Raw genomic sequence first — 20,951 nt, 5'->3', positions numbered from 1 at the left:
TGACTTCCTGATTTCAGGTCTTCCCCTGGGCTAGGTGCAGAGGACAGAAGCTAGAGGAGAACCCATCTTATTCTCATCTCTGTCTCTGCCTTTGCCTTTGCTCAGAACTTTGAAAACCCAAAAAAGAACTTGCTGTTGGCCCCTGGGTAAAAAATTCCAAATTAATATGCTGAGAGTTCAAAGGCTTCCTTTTTGATACACGAAGCCCAAAGGGGGTTTCAAAGTAACGTGCCTGTGGTCTTTACATTCAGTATAGATGGAGCCAACACTGGGGCCCAGCTTCTGGCATTTGGTTCCCTGAGTTGCTAGTGTTCCAGTTTTAGATGAAAGACCAACACTCTGGCTTTCCCTCAGCTAGTCTGGGAGAGAGTGTGAGATTGTAACAATAAATAGCTTATGGGTTTATTGGCCAGACTCAACATATCCACCCCTTAGTCCAAATAAAATATTATACTTGCTCATAGAATCCAAATTAATGTGTACATTTTAATCCACACATCATCCTTGAGAGGGAGCACTTCTATTGTTTCTGAGCAGTGTGTTGCCCCTGGCGATGCCCTTGGGTGCCAAGAGCCCATGCTAGTGCTGTAAGTGGGTGGCAAGGCAGCAAGACATTCGGGCCACCCCCAGAAACAGTCTGCATTGGCAACCTTGGGTGTGAGCAATTACTGGGCAGTGAGAGGGCAGAGGCCTAGTGAGACATGACCCCTGCTGGTGAGAACAGAATCTGCATTCTAGTGCAAAGGAGTCAGAGAAATCTTGAAGAGGGACTGCCAGTGTGGCTTCAAGTATGCTTCCCCATGAGGAGGTGAGACTTCCTGTGGGGGCCTGCTTGGTCCTGCTCACCCAGAGACAGTGCTGCTGGTCCTCAAATGCCCATCCAAGCCCCTCCCCAACCCAACTTCCTTCGCACTTTGGCCTATTGGCTGTGCCCGTGTGTGGCTCCCTGTCCCTCACCTCCCTCTCAGGTTCTCCTGGGAGCAGCCAGGACTTGCACAGGCAAAGGAGCCTAAGACCAATCCTGATCTTACAAAGTCCAATCAAAGTAGGAATAAGATTCAACAAAAAGGTGTTTTAATCCTTGCCAGGAGAGGAGGGAGTGATCAGAAAAGGAATCACAAACGATCATTTAATCTGAGTCTTGAAGTAGAATTTGGGGAAGAAGAAAAGCACTCAAGACCAAGGAAAGGGCAAGTGAAAAGGATACAAAAGAGCTTGCCAGCCTCTCAGAATGTCAGAAGCAGTGTGGCTGTGGGAGTGTTGAGAACAGATGAGAAGGGGGAGCTGACCAGGAAGGGACTTCCAGCCAAAGGGAGTCAGGAACTGCAGTCGTGGCAAGGGAGCTCCAGCAGAGAGCTCGAAACAGACACATGGCCACTTTGAGCATGGAAAAGATCCTATGAGAGACACGTAAGCCTGGATTCTTTGAGGGTAGGGACAGTCATTTGGAAAGGCTGCTGCAGAGTCCAGGTGAAAGCTGAGCATGAAGTTGGGAGCTGAGGAAGACGTAGGGTGAGAGAAACAGGCCAGAGAGCTACAGTGATTATCCTTATTGTTACAGCCTGGTGACTTAATGCCAAAAGTAGAGTCTGCCATCAAAAAATTGCTTTCAGAGGCTGGGATGTTCCTTTGGTAGAGCACTTGCCTGCCACGCATGAGGTCATGGGTTTGATCCCCAGCAACACACAGAAGATTGCTTTCACATCCTTTCTCAGGCACCCCATAGGTTCTATTCTATAGGGAAGTCAGAGTCTGAGAGGTCAGAATTCATTTGGTAAAGCAAAGTAGAACAGGAAACTGCAACCCCTGGCCAGAGACCAAGCAAAAAGAATCAGTTCAGTGAGGTACTACATGTTCCACCACCCCCGCATCCTCAAGGAGTTCACAGTCTCCTTGACTATGAAGAGAAGCAAACACACAGAAAAACTCCAAACCAGGAGGACAGACATGGGCTAGACCAGAAGAATCAGCAAAGATCCGCAGAACCAAGAGAAGGGTGTAGTTACAGCTGAAATCAGTACCATGACTTTATCATGGACTCACACGGGAGTCCGAGTGAGGAAATTGGGGTCCTAATGTCACCAGACAGGGGTCCAGGGAGTTCCCTCCAAAGAAAAGAATGGGACTTCATCCTGGCCCCGGTTCATTCTGGATTTTTGCCATTCAAAGTTCTAGGATGCATCAGAAGTAAGGCACAAGCGAAGATTTATTTAAGAACAGCAAAGGTGTATGTACCCAATAAGCACATGTCCTCTCAGAGAGATGAGTGAGGTGCCCTCAATTGACTACATATGTGATTTTTCTGGGAAGAAATGTGCAGGTTCTCAGCAAGCTTCTCTGAAAATCAAGTGATATGACATTGATTTGATAATTGAGGTTCAGAATGTTCCTCTTAGGTTAAGCTGTCTAGTCATATATCAGTTGTGGGCACACTGTGTAAGTCTTCAAATCTGGTGACACTTAAATTAATTATGTTTTTATTCTAGTTGATCCATTCCAAACATATGCTATGTTCACCTAACTAGAAGGACAAGCATGACTGGTCATCTTGTTGCCATCTACTAAAGGTCTCTTTTCCTCTCTCCCTAAGAGCCCACCTACCTCAGAAGGAAGAAAAAGGTTCCGTAAAGGACACCTGATGCTGCTCCAGGGCCCAGCCTGGTGCCCAGATCTCCCACTTCTGCTACTTGGTCCAATAGGAAAGTTTGGGTGCAGCTCAGTCATCAAATTGACACTGGTGTTGGGACACCTTAGAGAAGCCAGAGTAGCAGCATTCCTGGGTCCTTCACTTGGCACCAGCTTGGAAACAAGTAGAAAAACCATAGCCTGCATACCTGAGAGTGGGGTCAAGGACCGAAGGGCGGGGAGCAGTGGAAGTGGTGCTATGGAAGAGACATTTTTGTTCGTCCAGGGTTCTGGGAACTTTGGTAACCCGGTCAGGATGTGATTCCAGGAAGACCCTATCAACATTCCTGTCGGGGAATGTTCTGCTGCCCATTCCTGGCTTGAGTGAGCCTGTATCTGGCTCACTGTAGCTAAAGTATAAGATCAGGGCTGAGGCTGTAGCTCAGTGGCAGAGTGCTTGCCTAGCATGTGTGAGGCACTGGGTTCGATCCTTAGCACCATATTCAAATAAAATAAAGGCATTTTGCCATCTACAACTACAAATTTTTTTTAAATAAATAAAGTATAAGATCAGAGAGCTGAACCCCAGACCAGTAGTCACATTATGCAAGTGTACATTCACTGTCGGGAGTCCCTTAGCTTCAGGGCTAGAATTTTATAGTGCAAGAAGAATTGTCTTTTTGGCTCTATAGGAACATTGATTCTTAGGTGAGTTGACAATTGAAAAAGTACTGGAAAAGAAAAAAAAGACTGAAAGGGATCTAGAATTTTTCCAGTCCAAACTTTAATTCACATGACCCTATACTGCTGCGGGAAGGGTCTGGGCTTGGGATTCAAATCAAATCAAGGTGTTTGATTCTGCCAGTTTTCCTCATTCCACATGGATTTGTGAGCCTATCACATTCTAGGAAATGATCAGCTGTGTGACCTCAAGTAGACAACTTTTAAAAACTTGATTCTCATCTGGGAAATTAAAAATAATGTGTACCTCCTGCCCTATTGTCAAAATTAGATGAAATAGGTAAATCATAAACAACCCACAGAGAATATCAACTCTGCACCTCAGCAGAGGAGGGGAGCACTTTAAGGGAACCTGCATTTCTGGACTGGTCTCACTGGTAAGATTGGGCATCCCTGACCCACTTGACCTGGGGCCCTGAAGTTGCCTCTGACTTGTTTTGTTCTCCCCAGAATTCTTGGCCAAGCATTCGGCACTTCTGGGCAGAGGACACAGCAAAAGCAGAAACAGCTTCTTCCATAGCTGACCTGGCATCACTTGGGCTGTTAGTTGAGGGGAACAGAAGTCACTCAAGTATCTAGTGATTGATCAAACTCATGTTGTTTGTCTTCCAGTGGTATTTCCACACAGTCTTTGCCACTGTTAGTTACATCATGTCCAGATGTCTGATTTGCAAAGGAATGGGCAAAGATATATTTCTCTCCGCTATTGAAAAAACCTGGGGTCCATTTCTTCCATTGAAGAGACTAAGCCCTTCCTAGGACCATCTGGGCTCACACAACTCATCTCCTTGAAGGATGTCTCAAAATGACTCCTGGTATCCTGACTTTATCTCCTAGTGATGGCTCACAAACTTACCACAAGTGATCAAAACTTGAGAAGGGATGAATTTACTAAAAGAATATGAGGAGGGCCAAAGAGACAGGCAAAGCTTCCAAAACAATACTCAAAACCCTGCTGTACAGTGTGTGAGAAGGAAGCTTAATGCCACAGAACTCTCATGCAACTGTTGTGTGCTACCAGGAACTCACCTCCCCATGACCGCCACTACAGCCACAGTGGACACCCAAAACAAGTCACAAGTCTCTGCATGCTTCTTCCTTGCATGTATTATCTATAATTCAAAGTCCTGTCTCTGCCCTGACCAGTGAACTGCACACACAGGCAAGTTTTGATTGTTTGTTGATATTGGGACTTGAACCCAGGGACAATTTACCACTGAGTTACATTCTTTTATTTTCTATTTGGAGATAGGTTCTTGCTAAATTCCTTAGGGCCTCACTAAGATGCTGAGGCTGGCCACAGACTTGTGATCCTCTTGCCTCAGCCTCCCTAGTTGCTGGGATTACAGGCATGCGCCACTGCACCAGGCCTAAGGCAAAGCCTTTAGTAGCCATCTTAGAAAAGTAAGACTCCTAATGTGGGAACATTTCCAGGTATTAAATGGGTCACAAACTCAAATACAGGGAGGAGCCAGGCAGGTAAGACAATAGGGGATTACAGGGTCTCTGGAGAGTACCCCTTTAGGCATTCAGGTCAAAAATGTTAAGATGATATGAAAATGATGATAAGAGTGGTAAGTGATTGTAGTGATGGTGCTGAGGAATTGACTAGAAAGGGGCAAGAGGGAACTTTCTAGCATGAGGGAAATGTTCTGTGTCTTGCTTTGGTTGGTGGTTACATGATGTATGTAGTGTATACATTATTTTGTATATACATTCACCAAATGAGTAGTTAAGATCTGTTCATTTTACAATATATTAAGTATACCTCATTTTTTTTTAACTTGGGGCAAGTTAATATGTCTATCTGTAAATTAATTTGGCCTTCAGGCTACCCATTTCCAAGTTTCTGTTACAATCTTTATCTCACATATGAGGAATCAGAGACCCTGAGTAGGGAAAGTGATTCTCCAAGGGCACAAGTGAATGGTGACTTGTGGCCAGCTCCTCAGCCTGGGGAAGGTAGACTGTGCGGTCTGGGAGCTGCGTCTTACTGCGCAAACTCCGTGCTTTTGAAGAGTCAGTCGCAGTGCTAACCTAGCCTTTCCACCCGCTGGGAGGAAGGCGTCCCCCAGGGACTGGGCAGTTGTCTGCCAGGCCAGAAAGTGAGACAGTCACTAAATACCTACCCCAAGGAAAGCCGAAATGAATGGAACACGCATCCCTAGGGAGTATTGGCCAGGCGCGCAGATAAAGCACAAACTGCACTGACAGTTTGAGATCAGCATTGAGTGCCAAATGCCGACACGGCAACCAAATTCCGGGAAAAGAAATCCGATTCTGGGAGAGGCGACCGCGGCGGTGCGAAGGGAAATCCACAAGAGAGGTCGGGCAGAGACCAAATCTTGATGGAGCCTCCTCTTGGGGCGAGCACCTAGGCACTTATCGACGTCTTACCTGGTCACCGGTCTGCCCCCAAAGGTACCGCTATACAGGTGAAAAAAATCAAGGCTCCTGCAGTTTACAGTACTATCCAAAGTCTGAGTTGTAATCTCAAACCCAGTTCTTTGACTCCACGCCCGAGATCCTTCCTCTCCTCCGCCCACTGGGGAGTAGGTCTCTGAGAGTGACTCCCGCCCATCCCAAAGCGACTCGCCGGTGATTCGATGCAGGTGCTGCACGCCAGAGGGAACCGGAGGAATGCTGGGCGCCCGGGGTGGGGGTGGGGAGGTTCTGGAGCCAAATCCTCGGCCGCACCACCCGCCGGGACCTTCCGGACGCCGGGAGCAGGGCCCTCCAGCCGGCGCCCGCCCTGATTGGCGCTCGGGGTCGGCCTCCAGCTGGCTCACCTGCCACTCTCAGCCAATCGAGGACACCAGAATTAGGGCTGTCACCGAGGGAGGGGGGAGATGCTGCGGACGCGCGTCTGAGCTGCCCTCCCCGCGGAGTTCCCGCCAGGCCCGCGGCAATCCCGAGCCTAGTCCCAGCCGCCGGCTGCCAGCCCCGCGGCCCTCATCACCGAGCTCGGTGCCCCGCGCGCTTTAATGCAGCAGTTCCAGCCCGGGCCTGCTCGGCATCTCCGCTCGGTGGGACGCGCCCCGACGGTGCCCCGAGTCGTCTGCGGGCGCCACCCCCATTGCCTCCCACCGTCCACCCGGTCCCTGTCGGCCCCCGGGGAGAGCGTGGGCCCGGCCGGGGTCAGCCCGGCTGAGGCAGGATGTTCACGTCCAAGTCCAACTCCGTGTCGCCCTCGCCGTCCCTAGAGCAGGCAGACTCCGACGCGCTGGACATCAGTACCAAAGTGCAGCTCTACGGGGTGCTGTGGAAGCGGCCCTTCGGGAGGCCGTCAGCCAAGTGGTCCCGGAGGTGAGTGCGTCCCCAGAGACCCCCCCCCCCCCCGCCGCCGCCAGGACCACCGGGGAAGGGAGCTCCCGGTCTCAGGACACCTCCCATCACTTCCAGTCACTGTCCCGCCTCTCCCTTCCTCTGTGACCTTGATCTCGCTCCGCTTCACTCTGCACTGGCTCCCCATGAAAGATGTGGATCTTAGCCGCTAGAGCTGGAGTGACACCAACCGCCTGGGGGAGGTCGTGGATTCTCTGTGGAATAAACTGAGTCCCGAGTGGGGAGCCTGAGTGTGGGCTGAGATCAGGGCTGTAGCAGGTCAAGTTGGGCCAGACTCTGCCTCCAAAGGAGAAGCCCCATCTTCAGCCACAAGACACCTTTCCAGACCTTTACTGGCAACTCCTTTTCCACACCCAGGTCTAGAGGAGCTGGCTAGAGGTGGAACACTATTGAGCCAGCTTCTGACTTAGGCCAGGAGAGAGAGAGCAGGGCCTGGAAGAGTCTGTGCCTTCCCCACCTGGATAGGGGAGGGGGGAATACATTGGTTCGGCTCAAAGGACTGATCCTTTGGAAGTGGTGGTGGATGGAGAAATCCACAGCAGCCCCAGCCCCATCCTTCAGCACCAGCTTTCTCATCCTCCCCCGGAGAGGACTCCCCAGAAGTCAATAGCCACTTTCCATTAACAAATGGCCTGGGAGGTTTTGGTATTGGGACAATGGGAATCTTATAGCTCTGGGCTTGCAGGAAGCTCCCAAAACTGGCCTCAGGTGTCATGGGCCATCTTCTGCAGTTTTATCCTCAAGCCAACTTTGGTTCTGAGATTTGCTACTTGTATGGCCTAGAGAACTTTAGACCCTGTCACAGCCCCTCCCTGGAGGTTGTGACCCTTCCAGGAAACTAGGGGTGCATCTACATACCCTTTCCCCATCCTATACCAAGAGTCTATCCCGAGCAGAGGGGCCTCAAATGTTCTTAGGATCACAGATCATATTCTGATGTTCAATTCTGATGAATAATTTAATATTCCTATAAAACTGCAGAACAAATGAAGCTGTGGACAGCATTTCATATTTTCCATACCCGGTTTTATGTATTTTTATTACTTTTGACAAATTTCTGAGATTTAATGTAATACACACTCCTTGAGTTCCTCCAAAATTCTTACCTCTGGTGCTCTTAATGGAGGTTTGCAGCAGCACGAAGATTTTATGAGGGGCTTCCAGGGTTGAACTGCTTGAGCTGTAGCCGCTGAGGGTGGGGAGCAGCCTGTCTCTGCCTGGGCTCTTGAGTGGGGGTGGGAAGTCTTCTTGAGATGCAAGTGCCATTAGCAGAATGTCCCCTCCCCTCTTCTGCCTCAGCTGCTCCAGGCAGCAGACACTCCTCTCCACTGGGTCTGGCTGTTGTCCCAGGTATTGCCTCTGAGTCTTGTCAGCCAAGACTTTTCTTGCCAGGCATTTTCACCTGATTGCATCCAGTAAATGCTAGGTGTCTGGGACCCCCAGCTCATGTCCCCTGGGCCTCCTTACCACTATAGTTTCAGTAGGGACCTGGACCCACAGTTGATTTCGGGGCTGAGAAGCATGCAGGGTAGACTCCCAATTTAACCACAGTGATATGTTTGGGGTACCCAGAGAATCTCATCAGTGAACCCCACAGCCACCCTAAAAAACATCCAGTCTAAATCAGAACAATGCGTGTGACCCACAAATACAGCTCCAAGTCTAGCCCTCTAACCCCCTTAGAGAAGATTTTCACTTCCTTCCTCTGGAGCTGCCACTGGGAAAAGACTCTCACTCCTTGGGGCTCAGGAAACCTGCCCACACTAGGCCTCTGTCCATGACCTCTGTTTCATGCTCTGGAACTATCTCTCTCTCTCTCTCTCTCTCTCTCTCTCTCTCTCTCTACACACACACACACACACACACACACACACACACACATACCACAGATTTAGCCTTGAGTCACAACAGCTAGCCTGGGTGGGTCTGGGAGTGGGGGAGGCTGATGATCCATTTAACCCCCTCTTGCTTCCCAGCAGGGCCCCCTGCGCCCCATTTTGCCATTTGTGAGGTGGAGTCTCTGGACCTCAGCTAATTAGCAGCCAGGGGAAGCTTGGGAACAAGGCAGCTCTGGCTTGCCACTGCAGAGCGGTCGATGCCCTGGCGGGGCAGCTAAGGAGAGAGGGCTTGGAAAGGCTCTGTCAGTACTGCATAAATAATGAGTGGGCAGGATAGAACTGCCTGGGGCTGGCTGGGTTCTATAAACCCTCTTCCCCTGGGGCCTGCCTTAGGAAGCATGCCTCCAGCCCCCACTACCCAAGCAGCCCTTCCTTCCTGAGGTGGGAGGACACCCTGAGCTCAGTCCAATCCACATTCTGTTCTCCCATAGGCAACAGAAGGGGAAGGGAATCAAAAGCATTAGTTAGCAGAGGGAAGGGAATCTGGGGAGGTATTTAGAGGGTGATTCAATAACTCTGTCCTCACCTTAAGCTGTGATCAGTGGTGATGCAGGTGCCCAGATCTGGGAAGCTCTGAGACAAGGGGAACAGATTAGGGAGTCCCAGCCTCAGCCAGGGTCAGCTCAAATAGCCAGAGGCTTCTCAGATTCAATACTTCATCCAACACTCTAGCCCCTCTCCCAAAGGAATGCCTCCTAAGACCAGAGCCCCTGATGAAGAGGGCCCAGCCAATTTTTTCCTGTGACAGTGCCCTCTTCCACCCTGCTGCAAGGTGGCCTTTGGGAACCAGCCCAGTAGCAATTCCCTACTGGGCAGAATGGTAGATCTCTGCCCCAGGGAGCTAAGATTCATGGTGCCCATCAGGTACCCAGAGTTCCATGGAAACAGCACCTACGTGTTGCAGATCTGCAATCTGCAGACATGGCTCAAGAATCTGCCACACCCACTCCCTCTTAATAATCAACCTGTATTCTCCAAACTTCAGAGTGGCAGCATGAGGGGGCAGAGGCTTGGCCAGGAGGCAGCTGGAAGGTCGGGATTCCTGCAAATATGTTTGGTTGGGAAGGATAGGGGGGAGGTGACAGAGCAGGGAATCTCTTTCAGCATTGGTGAAGAAGAGGGATTTGGAGGACAGTGTCTTCCCCAAGAAAATAAGTAGTAAGCGACTTACTTTATTCTAAAGATTTCATAGTGTTTTTCACTCTCTGGGAAAACATACCTTCTCCTTATCCTAGGATTACTATTCCCCATATCCACTGATAGGAAGGAAAATTGGGGCACAGAGGCAGGAGGAATGTGCCTTGTCAAGTCTCTCCAGATCCTTCTACCCATCATCAAGGAGATGGGCAAAGTCTCTGGACCACACAGCCATAAAATGAAATGACACACCCGTTAATTCAGGCTTCAATGGGGTCAGATTTGCCCAGACAGACAGGTCTACTGGAGTCAAGTGAGTTAATTGTTCAAACAAACCTCACTTCTTTCCCACTCCTTCCCTTAGTGGCTGTTGATGTCCTGTTTGAAAATGAGTCTCAGCTCGGGGGGCAGGGCAGGTAGCGGGTGGGGCAGACCCCAAGCTTGAAGGCACTTCAGCTTCCTACATCTGGGACTTGAACATAGAAAGTAGTTTTTCTAAGAGCAGCTGTGGGTATGGTGGAACTGGAAGCTAGGCTGAAAGGCTGGAGCTCTGAGTTCCAGTCCCTGCTCTGCCACTGACTAGCTGTGTGTCCCAGGCTGTGGTACATCTCCTAACTGGCTGCCCATGTCTCATCTACAAAGTGAGGGTGAGGTGAGGTTTTTTGTTTGTTTGTTTTGTTTTATTTTGGTACTGGATATTGAACCCAGGGGTGCTTAACACTGAGCCACATCCCCAGCCCTTTTAAATACTTTATTTAGAGACAGGGTCTCACTGAGTTGCTTAGGTCCTCACTAAGTTGCTGAGGCTGACTTTGAACTCGTAATCCTCCTGCCTCAGCTTGCAGAGCTGCTAGGATCACAGGCGTGCACCACCACACCCAGCTCAAATTGTGTTTTCTTAAACTGTGTTCCACAGATTATTCTAGAGGTGCTTTGAGTCTACCCCAGGGAGTGGAAACCAGGTGGTAGGGCACTATCAGCGTCTCCACAGTAGTGTGTGTTTAGTGCATCAAACATGCCTTTGCTATATTGTTTGAAGAGTTCTGATAGAAAATTGTTTGAACCTCTTTGAATTTGATCTCTCCAGGAGCCAACACGCCCTCCTGCCCCCCCTGCCAACCAACCTGCTGTCTCAGATGCAATGCTAGCCAAGCAGCATAGGTCAGGATGAGCATCCCATGAGCATACAGGCCTTTGGACAAGAAGGGACAAACACTGGGGGCTCTGCCACTTCCATCTCCCTTCTGCCACTTCTGTAAGGACACTTGATAAGCTGTCCTTTCCCAGCTTCAACCCTCACACCCACTCTTAGGGTCTGAGGAACTCAGATTGAGGGGAGTAAGGGCTGGGCATATTTCTGGAAGTTTGTGCAGCCAGACTGGATGTTCTGCCTTCCTGGGAAATGTAACCCACACCTAACTCCACAGGCTCTTGCCCTCCTGAAAGTGAGGTAACCTTGGCCCCAAGATCAAATGCCACAGGGAGTCTACACCCTGTACCCATGTTCCTGCTCCCACCTGGAGGCTCTAAACCCAGACTCCCTGAATGTAAATTGCTAGCTGGCTGGTGTAGGTGTCTCTGTTGCACTAGCAGAGGGGGTACTCAGTTCATTCCTCGGTCTCCTCTACCCTTTCCCACTGCCATACATGAACCCCAGCCTCTTGTACCAGGTGGTCATGGTTCTAGCAGGCTGAGCTGAAGGGCAGGTGTGGTACCAAGGAGGAGGAGGAACACTTATGTTATAGAGGTGTAAACACCCTCATGCTGAGTCTTAGCTGCCTTGTTTCTCAAGCCCACTGTGTCCACCACCCTCTCTTGACCCTGTAGGACTCTTGCATCTTCTTGGGATCCTCCTCTGCACCTCCCCCCATTATTCCTCTACCCCATTGCCCTTCAACTTTTGCCCCAACATCAAATTTTTCTCACTCTTGTTATACAAAGTCCCTCCCAGATCCTACTCCCAAATTGGGCATTTGCATCTCGAAACCATTAGGAGCTCATCCAGTGGACTGACCTTTCTAACAGGACCCTCCCAACTGGGAAGGTGTCTGTGTGTTCCTCGGCTCCAGGTGGATCTCTCAGGAACCCAATGTTAACCATAAAGCTCTGGTTGAGACCTTATTGAACTCAGAACACAAGGGTGGGAGAAAGGAGGACCGAACTTAAGAAAACCCCTTCCGGGGGCTGGGGCTGTAGCTCAGTGGCAGAGTGCTTGCCTAGCATATGTGAGGGACTGGGTTCCATCCTCAGCACCACATGAAAATAAATAAATAAGATAAAGGCATTATGTCCATTTACAACTACAAAAGAATTCAAAAATAAATAAATAAATAAAACCCCTCCTGGTTCCCCAATTCATGCTAGATGGCTCCTATGTTCATCCTGTCAGCCAAACTAGAATCCTCCGGTGTCTCCCCAGACTCACATCACCTGCCCTGGTCTAATTGTTCAACAAGCCCTGCTAGTTTTTATCTCCTGTTAACTCTAAGTTGTCCCTTTACCTGGCCATGGTCTCCTCAAGACCCCACCCCACCCCACCCCACCCCATGTCTAACAATTTAACCTCACAGTCACTTCCCTGAGGGCAAGAAGTCCCACTCTGCTCTGAGTCTCTGACCTTAACTCCCTCCTTAGTGACCCCACCCCTGCACTCTGGCTACCCCTTTTGGACTTATCTGCCTATAATACCAGACATGTTTTGATGACCTGGATCACACTAGTTTCTGCTTATTCCCTTCTTTCTGTCTGGACTCTCTCTCCCCACTCTACTTCCTCCCAAATTCCTAAGATATTTATATTTACTCATCAGAACCCTGCTCAGCTATGAAAGCCTCTCAGAGGACTCCCCTGGCTGGGCCCCTGAACCATTCGGTCCCCCTGCTGGGCACTCCTCCTGTACCCTGATACAAACAGACTCTGATGCCACATATTTTGGTGCTTGACAATGTCACAGTGATCCTCCCGGTGCTCTGAATTACCGCAGTGTACCCTGCTGTTTTACAATGTTGCCCTACATCCTTTACAAGTATCCCAGCGTTTACCAGCTGTGTGATCTGGGGCATATTACTTAATTTCTCTGCGCTCTAGATTCCTCACCTACCTCTTGTAAGGAGTGAGTGAATTAACACCCATAAGGAGCTTGATAGGCATTCGTTATTTTTTAGATTATTGATTTCTATGTTCTCTCTCCTCATTCATCTCTTAGCTCCTTGAGGGCAGGGACTCATTTGCCACAGGGTATAGCATAGCATCTGCCCATCGAGGTGATTCCTTAATGCTCTGTGAGCTGAGCTGAGCAGGAGTTTGCTGTTCCTTTGCCAAGATCAGCTCTAGGGATACATGTGAACAATTCCAGGTCATAAGTGATGAGGAAGCCTAGGGCACAGGCAGTTGAGTGCTTGGGCTTGGTCAGCAGAGACAACTAACTGGGTTCTAAGTTTGCCACTTACCAGTGGCTCAATCTCTCTGTGCCTCAGTGAAATAGAAACAACAAACCTCCATCTCTTAGAATTTTGGTGAGAAATCTAAATAAGAGAACATCAATGCTGGGCATGGTGGTGCACACCTGTAATCCCAGCGGCTTGGGCGGTTTGGGCGGCTGAGGCAGGAGGATCCAGAGTTTGAAGCCAGCCTCAGCAACTTAGCGAGGCCCAAAGCAACTCAGTGAGACTCAGTCTCAAAATAAACTATAAAAAAGGGCTGGAGATGTGGCTCAGGGGTTAAATTCCCCTGCGTTCAATTCTTGGTACCAAAAAAAGGAACATCAATAAAACAACTGGCAAAGTGAGCATCTTGCTGCCTTCTAAATGTTCCTTAATCTATAGGTGAAAATTCTGTTCTTTAAGACTGGAGAGAGGAGGCAGCCATGCTGACACACCCTTATCCACACTCACTGGGCTCCCCACAACCCAAAGGGGCAGGTAGGGAGGTCCTAAGGACTAGGGCGGGCAGACAAGCCTCCCTCCAGCAGGGGCTGTGTGAGCACAAATGGGAGAGGAGGTCAGAGGGGGACCCCAGCAGGAACCTCAGAAAATAAACACTAATAGTCATAAGAAAAGTAAACACGTCCTGAATCTTTCCATGGTCTTCTAAGCCTTTGTGTGACTTTACTTACCCTCAAGTTGCACTCAAGGGAACCGAGGCCTGAGTTTAGGATAGCTGCACACCCCCATCCTCTCCATCTTTTATTGCCTTCTAATCATGCGTGGCGGCAACTCTTACCACGTCCCCTTTTCTTTGCCCCCTCCCCCAAATCTGTCCTTGACACCGGAAGCCAGGCAAGCCTTTTGTATATCAGGCCACGTCATTTCTGCTCAAAGCCCTCCATGACTCAGAGAAAAACACAGCCTCTACCAAGTAGCCCTGTGACCTTCAGCAAGTCATGTCACCTCTCTGTTTAAAATGCAGGGAGCACTTGTTTCCTAGGGTGATTGTGAGTGTTCAAGGAGTTAACAGAGGTAACTGCTCACAGGAAAGCATGATTTGTGGTAAGAGCTAAAGAAATGTAGGCTCACTCCTTAGTCTCAGTACCAGAGCCTCAGGGCCTTACAAGACCTGGCCCAGCCATTTTTTGGTCTTGCTCCCTCTGCTTCAGCGTTGCAGTTCCTGCCAGAGCCAGGCATGCTCCTGCCTCAGGACCTTGCATCTGCAGGTCTTCTGCCTGGAGCACCTCCCCTCTTCCCTCACCTTCTTCATTAAGCTTCTTCTGCCTACCTGCTTAGTATAACCCCTGCCCCACCCCATTACCCAGCAGAGTCGGGTTCTGGGAGGACCTCTTCCTGTTTCCCAGAGGGCCAACTCTCTGCACAGGGCAGTGGGGAGGGGAAATTGAAAAAGAGGGAGCAAGAGAGCCCGAGACAGAGAGGGAGGGAGAAAGGGAGAGGGAGAGGGAGAGGGCCAGAGAAAAAGGAGGGAGAGAACCTTCCTCTTTTTGTCAAGGCTCAGGCCTATAGGAACAGGGCCCCTCCCTCTTAGCACATTTAACCTTAATTACCTTCCCACCTCAGATACAGTCACATTTGGGGTTAGGGCTTCAGGGTGAATTGGGGGGTCAGGCAGCACACAGCAATATTTCAGAAGCTGTTGAGAGGGGTAGAGGCAGCTTGTGCTGCTTGTCTCACCTTATATGGGGAGGTACATATTCATGCCAGGTGTCCTGGGTCCTCGCCAACTGGCAGAGTGATGAGCACAGGCTCATTTGGTTTCCCAATAATCACATAAGGTCAGTGTTCTCGCCCCAGCTCTATAGACAAAGAAACTAAGACTCAGAGCTGCGCTCCCTCCCCAAGGGTCTCCCAACCCACCTGGAAAAGGGCAGGTCTGTTGGATGCTGAAGCCCATGTTCTCACCTACTCTGTGAGGTCCCTTGGAAAAAGCAGGGCACACCCACTTCAGTCCATGGGACAGAAGTAGTGTGGCCCCACCCTCCAGGAAACTAGCGGCCCTCTCTGGACAAGCAGAGCATGTAGGCTGTGGCAGTGGGTGCCGAGTGCCAAGTACCCCGCAAGTGCAGGAGGGGCCCAGACGTCAGCATTGGGTGAGGAGCATGCAGCCAGATGAGGAGCGGACAGAGGGCATTTTGGGTAGAGCAACATGACCTCCATTGCAGGGTCATGCAAGGAGCGGGGAGGTAGCGGGCTCCACACTCCCCTGGAGCACAGAGACACTGAAGGGTAGAAGTGGTGGGAGAGCTGAGCACAGGCAGAGTCAGCTGTGGGAGGCCCAGAAGGTCACTGAAGTTCTGCAGTGGCTCTTGGTAAAGAGGGCAGGGAGGTTCTGATTTTGATTTTCATTGTATTTTCCCTGGCCAATGTCATGCCATTGATGCTGTGTCTCTGAATGCACAGCAGCTGAGAGTCATACTGTTGGCTACTGGGAGTCCATCTTAGCAGTCCAACATACCCCTGCTTTGAACTCTCCTTCATGCACACACCCACACCCTCAACAACTCAGAATCTTGCCTACTTTCTGCTCATATCGTATCGCTAGAACAGTGGCCCTGGAGGAAGGAGCCAGCACTTGGGGTGTCTCTGAGCCTCAGGAGCTTTGAGGCCAAACTGGATCTTCCCCTGTGGGGCATTTGGTGTCTTATCAAAGTTAGTTTCAATCATTAGTTTTATAAGAGTCCCCAGGGCCCTGCCCTGGGGGTTGGCATTGAGGATGCACCTCCTCAAAATTCAGAAAGCCTCAAGGTCCAGGGATCCTAAGTCCCAGAAGTGGGCTGTGGAGCAGTTTGAGACAAAAGGGAATGCAGGTGTCCCACGAGGGTGTCAGGCGCTGCAGATGTGGCCCCGACAACCCGTACCCACTCCCTTTGGTTGCACGCTCTCAAGATTACACCAGAAGACTCACCTTGGAGTCATGTGTCTTTTTACCCTCCTCCTATCCTTCCTGGAGGAGACTCTAAGTAACTGGAGATGATAGTTCAAGGGGTGCAGGAACCTGAGGGGGAAGGACTTCAGGTGTCCTGCTGTACCTAGGATGGTGGGTCTGGGGGATAGAGGCAGCCAGCCCTGAGGAGCAGAGGGAGGGCAATTTGGGTGGAGCAGCGTGACCTCCATTTTTAGGGTCATGCAAGGAGCATAAGCTGGTGGCCCCATGGGCTCCTCTGTGAGTCCAGGGCTACAAAGGCACTCCTGTTGTCTCCCAGGACCTAACTCTTTCTCCCCTTCCTTCCCCCTCACCGCTGTAGGTTTTTCATTATCAAAGAGAGCTTTCTGCTTTACTACTCTGAGAGTGAAAAAAAGAGCTTTGAAACCAACAAATACTTCAATATACATCCTAAGGTGAGATGGCGGGCCACAGTGGGGGAGGGTCCCAAGGAGATGTCAGGGGATGTTGGAGGGCTGTCCTTGGTCTAGCAGGGAGTCTGGAAAGCAAATTCTCTCTCAGGGCCCTGCCCCCCAGGCTCGACCCCAACTTTCCTATACCCTGGAGCCTGCCCCAGCCCTTCTTCTTCCCTCTGAGAGTCAGTTCTGGCCTCTGTCCAGCAGCCACAAGGTCAGGTTCAGTAGCCCCAAGGTCAGGTCCACCCTGGAGGTCTTGGCAGAACCTGGCTTTATCCCCAGAGGCCCCAAGTGACCTGAGCTGGGTGGGTGGGGCTGCCTGTTCTGGTTCTTCCACAGGGTGTCATACCCCTTGGGGGCTGCCTGGTGGAGGCCAAGGAAGAGCCCAGCATGCCCTATGTCATGAAGATCTCCCATCAGGACTTCCATGTAAGTGAAGCTCTCCCCTCGGCCTGGGAAAATCAGCCTGGCCCAGGAAGGTGTCCGTGCCCAGGACTGTGTGGCAGGGGAGCAGAGTGGGCCTCTGTGACCCTCCAAGGGGCCACCTCTCAGCACACCCATGGCTCCTCTTCCTGGCAGGGGAATGTCTTGCTGGCTGCCGAGTCCGAGTTTGAACAGACGCAGTGGCTGGAGATGCTCCAGGAGTCTGGGAAGGTGTAAGTGCTCGCAGCCAGAAGGGCATCTGGGGCTCCAGACTGGGGGGTGTGGGGGACAGGCTGGGCCCACCGTGTATTCCCTGCCTCTCTGCTGGGATCCTCGTGGACACTGAGAGGGCTGCAGGAGTTGGCTAGGATGGGTGAGAGGAGGCAGGCCAGCTCTTGGAGCATCTCTGAGGGTCCCCCAAGTGAGCTTGGAAAGTATTTACGGTCACAGGTAGCAGACTTGAACACTGTGTGTCTCCAGCTCTTGAAAGTGAATCCAGCATCAATCACTTATTGTGTTTGGTACTTGCTCACGTCTATCTCACTTCCTCCTATCAAGGACTAGAGTGAGTGCACAACAATGTCCAATTGCACATAAATCCCTCTCCTGGCACCTGCCTATGTGAGCTGGATCACACTGTTGATCCAATAAACAGTACTTGAGTCCCACCCTGCATGTGGCCTCGTGCTTGGTGACGGGTACTCGGGGGATAGGAAGCTGCCTGGGAAGAAATCTCTTCCCTGCTCTGAAAGTGCTCTTGGTCCCTGGTGGCCCACTTTGCAGCCTGGGCCAGTCTCCAGTTACTGTAAGTGATCCATGCTGGTGGCGTGCCCAGAGCCCTGGGTGCCAGAGTGACAGTCAGCTGAGTTTCTGGATAGGCAAGTACAAAACACGCACTTGCTCTTTTTCCTAGATCCTCGTGGTCTAACGATCTTATTTCTTCCTCTTCTCTCCTCTGTGCCATCTGCCCTCACTCCCAGGACCTGGAAGAATGCCCAGCTGGGAGAAGCCATGATCAAAAGCCTGGAGGCCCAGGGGCTGCAGTTGGCTAAGGAAAAGCAAGAGTATTTAGGTTGGCTGGAGGGGTGGACTGGAACCTAAAGTTCCCTAGTGGGAGCACTTGGGGGCCTAGGCTATAGCCAGGGGCTTGGTGGAGGACCCCAGTGGGTGTCCAGGTGGGACTCAGCAGGCCATGAGGAACCAGAGACCAGCTCCACACCTGGAGGTCTTTATGGAGAGACAAATGTCCTTCTGGCCAGCATGGCTGGAGGCAGGAGAGCCTGGTGGCCAGGAGTCAGGGGTCTGCACCTGGCCTTATCATTTCCCTACCAGCTCTCTGTGTTTTAGGTGACTTGTCTCTCTAAACCTCAGTTTCCTCTCCTTAAGATGGAGATAAGGATAGTCCCCAGCTTTCAGAGGTGGTATGGAGATCGGGTTCATTGGTCCCATGAGAAAATGCTGCAGGTGCTCATGTAGGGCTTGCAGTGAGGGCTCCTTAAATGAAGATGCAGTTATCCTACCCTGGGCGCCTGAGTCCCGCACTTGACCCCAAACCTTCCTCACACCAAGACCACCTTGAACGTGGCCACAGGGCTCCAGGCCTCTATGCCGAGAGGGGGCTCGATGCTTTGCCTGGGACCCCTCCCCTTCTGCCCGCTTAGGCACTTGGGCCCCAGCATGGTTCCCCTTCCCACTAAGACTCTGCCCTCCCCACTAGCTGGACACCAGTGCAGGCAGTGGCGGGGGGGGGGTGGGGGGGTGGAGCTGAGGATCAGCCCAGCCACAGCAGCCCTGGGGGATGCATGGGACTCACCTGAGCTCCCAAGGACAAGGCCCTGTCATGGCCCTGTGAATGCATGAAGCAGGAACGATACCCAGAAAGGAGGGGAGCGGGACCAGTCCCTGGCTAGCAGGGGTACTGACCTCTTCCTGGGGAGATGCTGGGGATGATGGGGACCACCCTGGGCACCTGCCTCAGGACTTCCACTGTGAGAGAGCCGTCTGTGAGGTTGTGCTTGCCTTGACAGACAAACTGATGGAAGAGACAGAAGAACTCTGCCTTCAGCGGGAGCAGAGAGAGGTAGGTGCACAGGGAGGCCACTGTCACTCTGTCACTGCCTCCCCTTAATAGCCTCGCTTGCTGTCTCCCAACACGAGCTTCCAGCATTAGGGAGAGACGTGGGGGCTGGGCACCCAGCAACTGGCTGGAACATCAGACGGGGCGGGGCCAGGAGCCCAGTGCAATGACAGTGCTCGCAACTGCTATAGATTCTTGGCAGGAAGTGCATTTCTCCTTGCCAACCCTCCAAAGGAAAGTAAAAAGGGGAGGTGACCATCTTCTAGGGAAGAAGTTCTCCAAAAATTTTATAAGCGGCTTGTCACAGAGATTCCCAGGAGGCTGTAATGGCCTGAATTATCTATTAGGGGCTTCTGGCACTGTAGGAGTGATTGGGTTTGAGGATCTCAGAGGTTCCTTCATTCTCTGCCAACAATACAGTCCTGAGCAGGCTCATTGCCGACTTGAAGCTGACTGTGGTCAGGAGACTCTTGGCCTCATGGGAGGCACTGAAGTTCGCTTCATTTGAAACCTCTAGGCAGCTCTGAGCCTCGTCTATTCTGAGGAGTCTTTCTGACACCCGAAAGGCGAGGGATGAGTACTAGTTGGCAGTACGGAATCCAGAGCCAGGCTATCTGTGTTTGTATCTGCCCATCACACTTGTGGCTGTGTGACCTCAGACAAATTATTTAACCTCTCTGTACATCAATATTCTCATCTGAAAAATGACAATGATAATAGAACCCATCTTATTAAGGATGCTGTAAAGATTAAAGGTATTACCTATAACGTGATTGGCATGTAAGACATGTTTATTGAATGTTTGTTGATATGCTCATGTTGTTATTAAGTACAGGCCCACCCCACATGTGAACTGCCTGAGGCAGAAGCTACAGAGTGGCTTGTGCAGAGGAGCCCACAGAGAGAGGCACCATTGATTCTACTTCTCTTTGCCTTATCACTTTTCCTCGCTCCCAGGCCAGCTGTGGAGCTTGGCACTGTGGGATGAATCAATGGGTGAATAACTTTGTTCTCCCGACTTTACATCTTGATTTTAATCCAGTACGAAAGTCCACCTTCATTTTTCTTCTTCCAAAAATTTGTCAGTTCTTCGTGCCCATTTATTCTTCCAACTGGACTTAAGAGCCATTTATTTTTAATATTTAGTTTTCGGTGGACACAACATCTTTGTTTGTATGTGGTGCTAAGGATTGAACCCGGGCTGCACGCATGCCAGGCCAGGGCGCTACCACTTGAGCCACATCCCCAGCCCTTAAGAGCCATTTTGTTGGTTACAAAACAAACAGAAAAATCCACAGAGGATTTGTACTTAGAGGTACGAATTTGAGGACTGTCGTGTTGACTACAATGTCTCTTCCACCCCCCAAGGGTGGGGGCCTCTGTATCCCAGGCTTTTATCTAGATTTCATTAGAATGTTGGTATTTTCTCCATTCAGTCCCACACCTTTTAAGTGGGAATTTGGTGTGTTGTATATCAGCACCTTGAAGACAGGTGAGCTGGGTGTGGTTACCTGTAATCCTAGGTACTCGGGAGCTGAGGCAGGAGGGTTGCCTGTTGAAGGTTCTGTCTCAAAAAACAAAACACAATAAAATGTGATTTAGGAAGCCTGGGGTGGGGTGGGGTGGGGTGACAGGCACGGCCTCCGGCAGGGAGAAGAGACTTATCCATCAGAGAGGCTAAATCTGGGGCAGCAGTCGGCCGGAGGAAAATTTAGACACTCTATCTAGGTCTTTAGCCAGGAAATTAGGACAGCGGGGACCCACTGCACACAGGCCTCACTGGGCGCCCAGCACTTTGGAGGAAGGAGGATATCAGCAGTGAACTCTCTTTTTGGCACACAATGGGTGTAAGCCCAAACCCGCTGGTGCCCACAGGGGAGGCTGCTCAGGCGGGCAGGGGAGAAAGAACTAGGAGAGCTG

The 20,951-nt window shown here is 50.9% G+C and overlaps 1 protein-coding gene across 1 annotated transcript in view; it reads left to right on the top strand.

Moving 5' to 3' along the window:
* The first annotated feature begins 6,523 nt into the window (after positions 1-6,523).
* Positions 6,524-20,951, top strand: part of Plekhd1 (pleckstrin homology and coiled-coil domain containing D1) — a 35,046-nt gene continuing 20,618 nt past the window's right edge. The window contains exons 1-6 of the mRNA XM_076848305.2: positions 6,524-6,672; positions 16,438-16,531; positions 16,871-16,960; positions 17,111-17,187; positions 17,935-18,026; positions 18,982-19,034. Coding sequence (XP_076704420.2) covers positions 6,524-6,672; positions 16,438-16,531; positions 16,871-16,960; positions 17,111-17,187; positions 17,935-18,026; positions 18,982-19,034 — 555 coding nt within the window. The remainder of the gene's footprint in view (positions 6,673-16,437; positions 16,532-16,870; positions 16,961-17,110; positions 17,188-17,934; positions 18,027-18,981; positions 19,035-20,951) is intronic.

Source organism: Callospermophilus lateralis, chromosome 3 (genome assembly GCF_048772815.1).
Source record: "Callospermophilus lateralis isolate mCalLat2 chromosome 3, mCalLat2.hap1, whole genome shotgun sequence".
In the NCBI taxonomy this organism is placed as follows: Eukaryota; Metazoa; Chordata; class Mammalia; order Rodentia; family Sciuridae; genus Callospermophilus; species Callospermophilus lateralis.
Note: the sequence above shows the minus strand (reverse complement) of the source record. Positions and strands in the feature narration are given on the sequence as shown.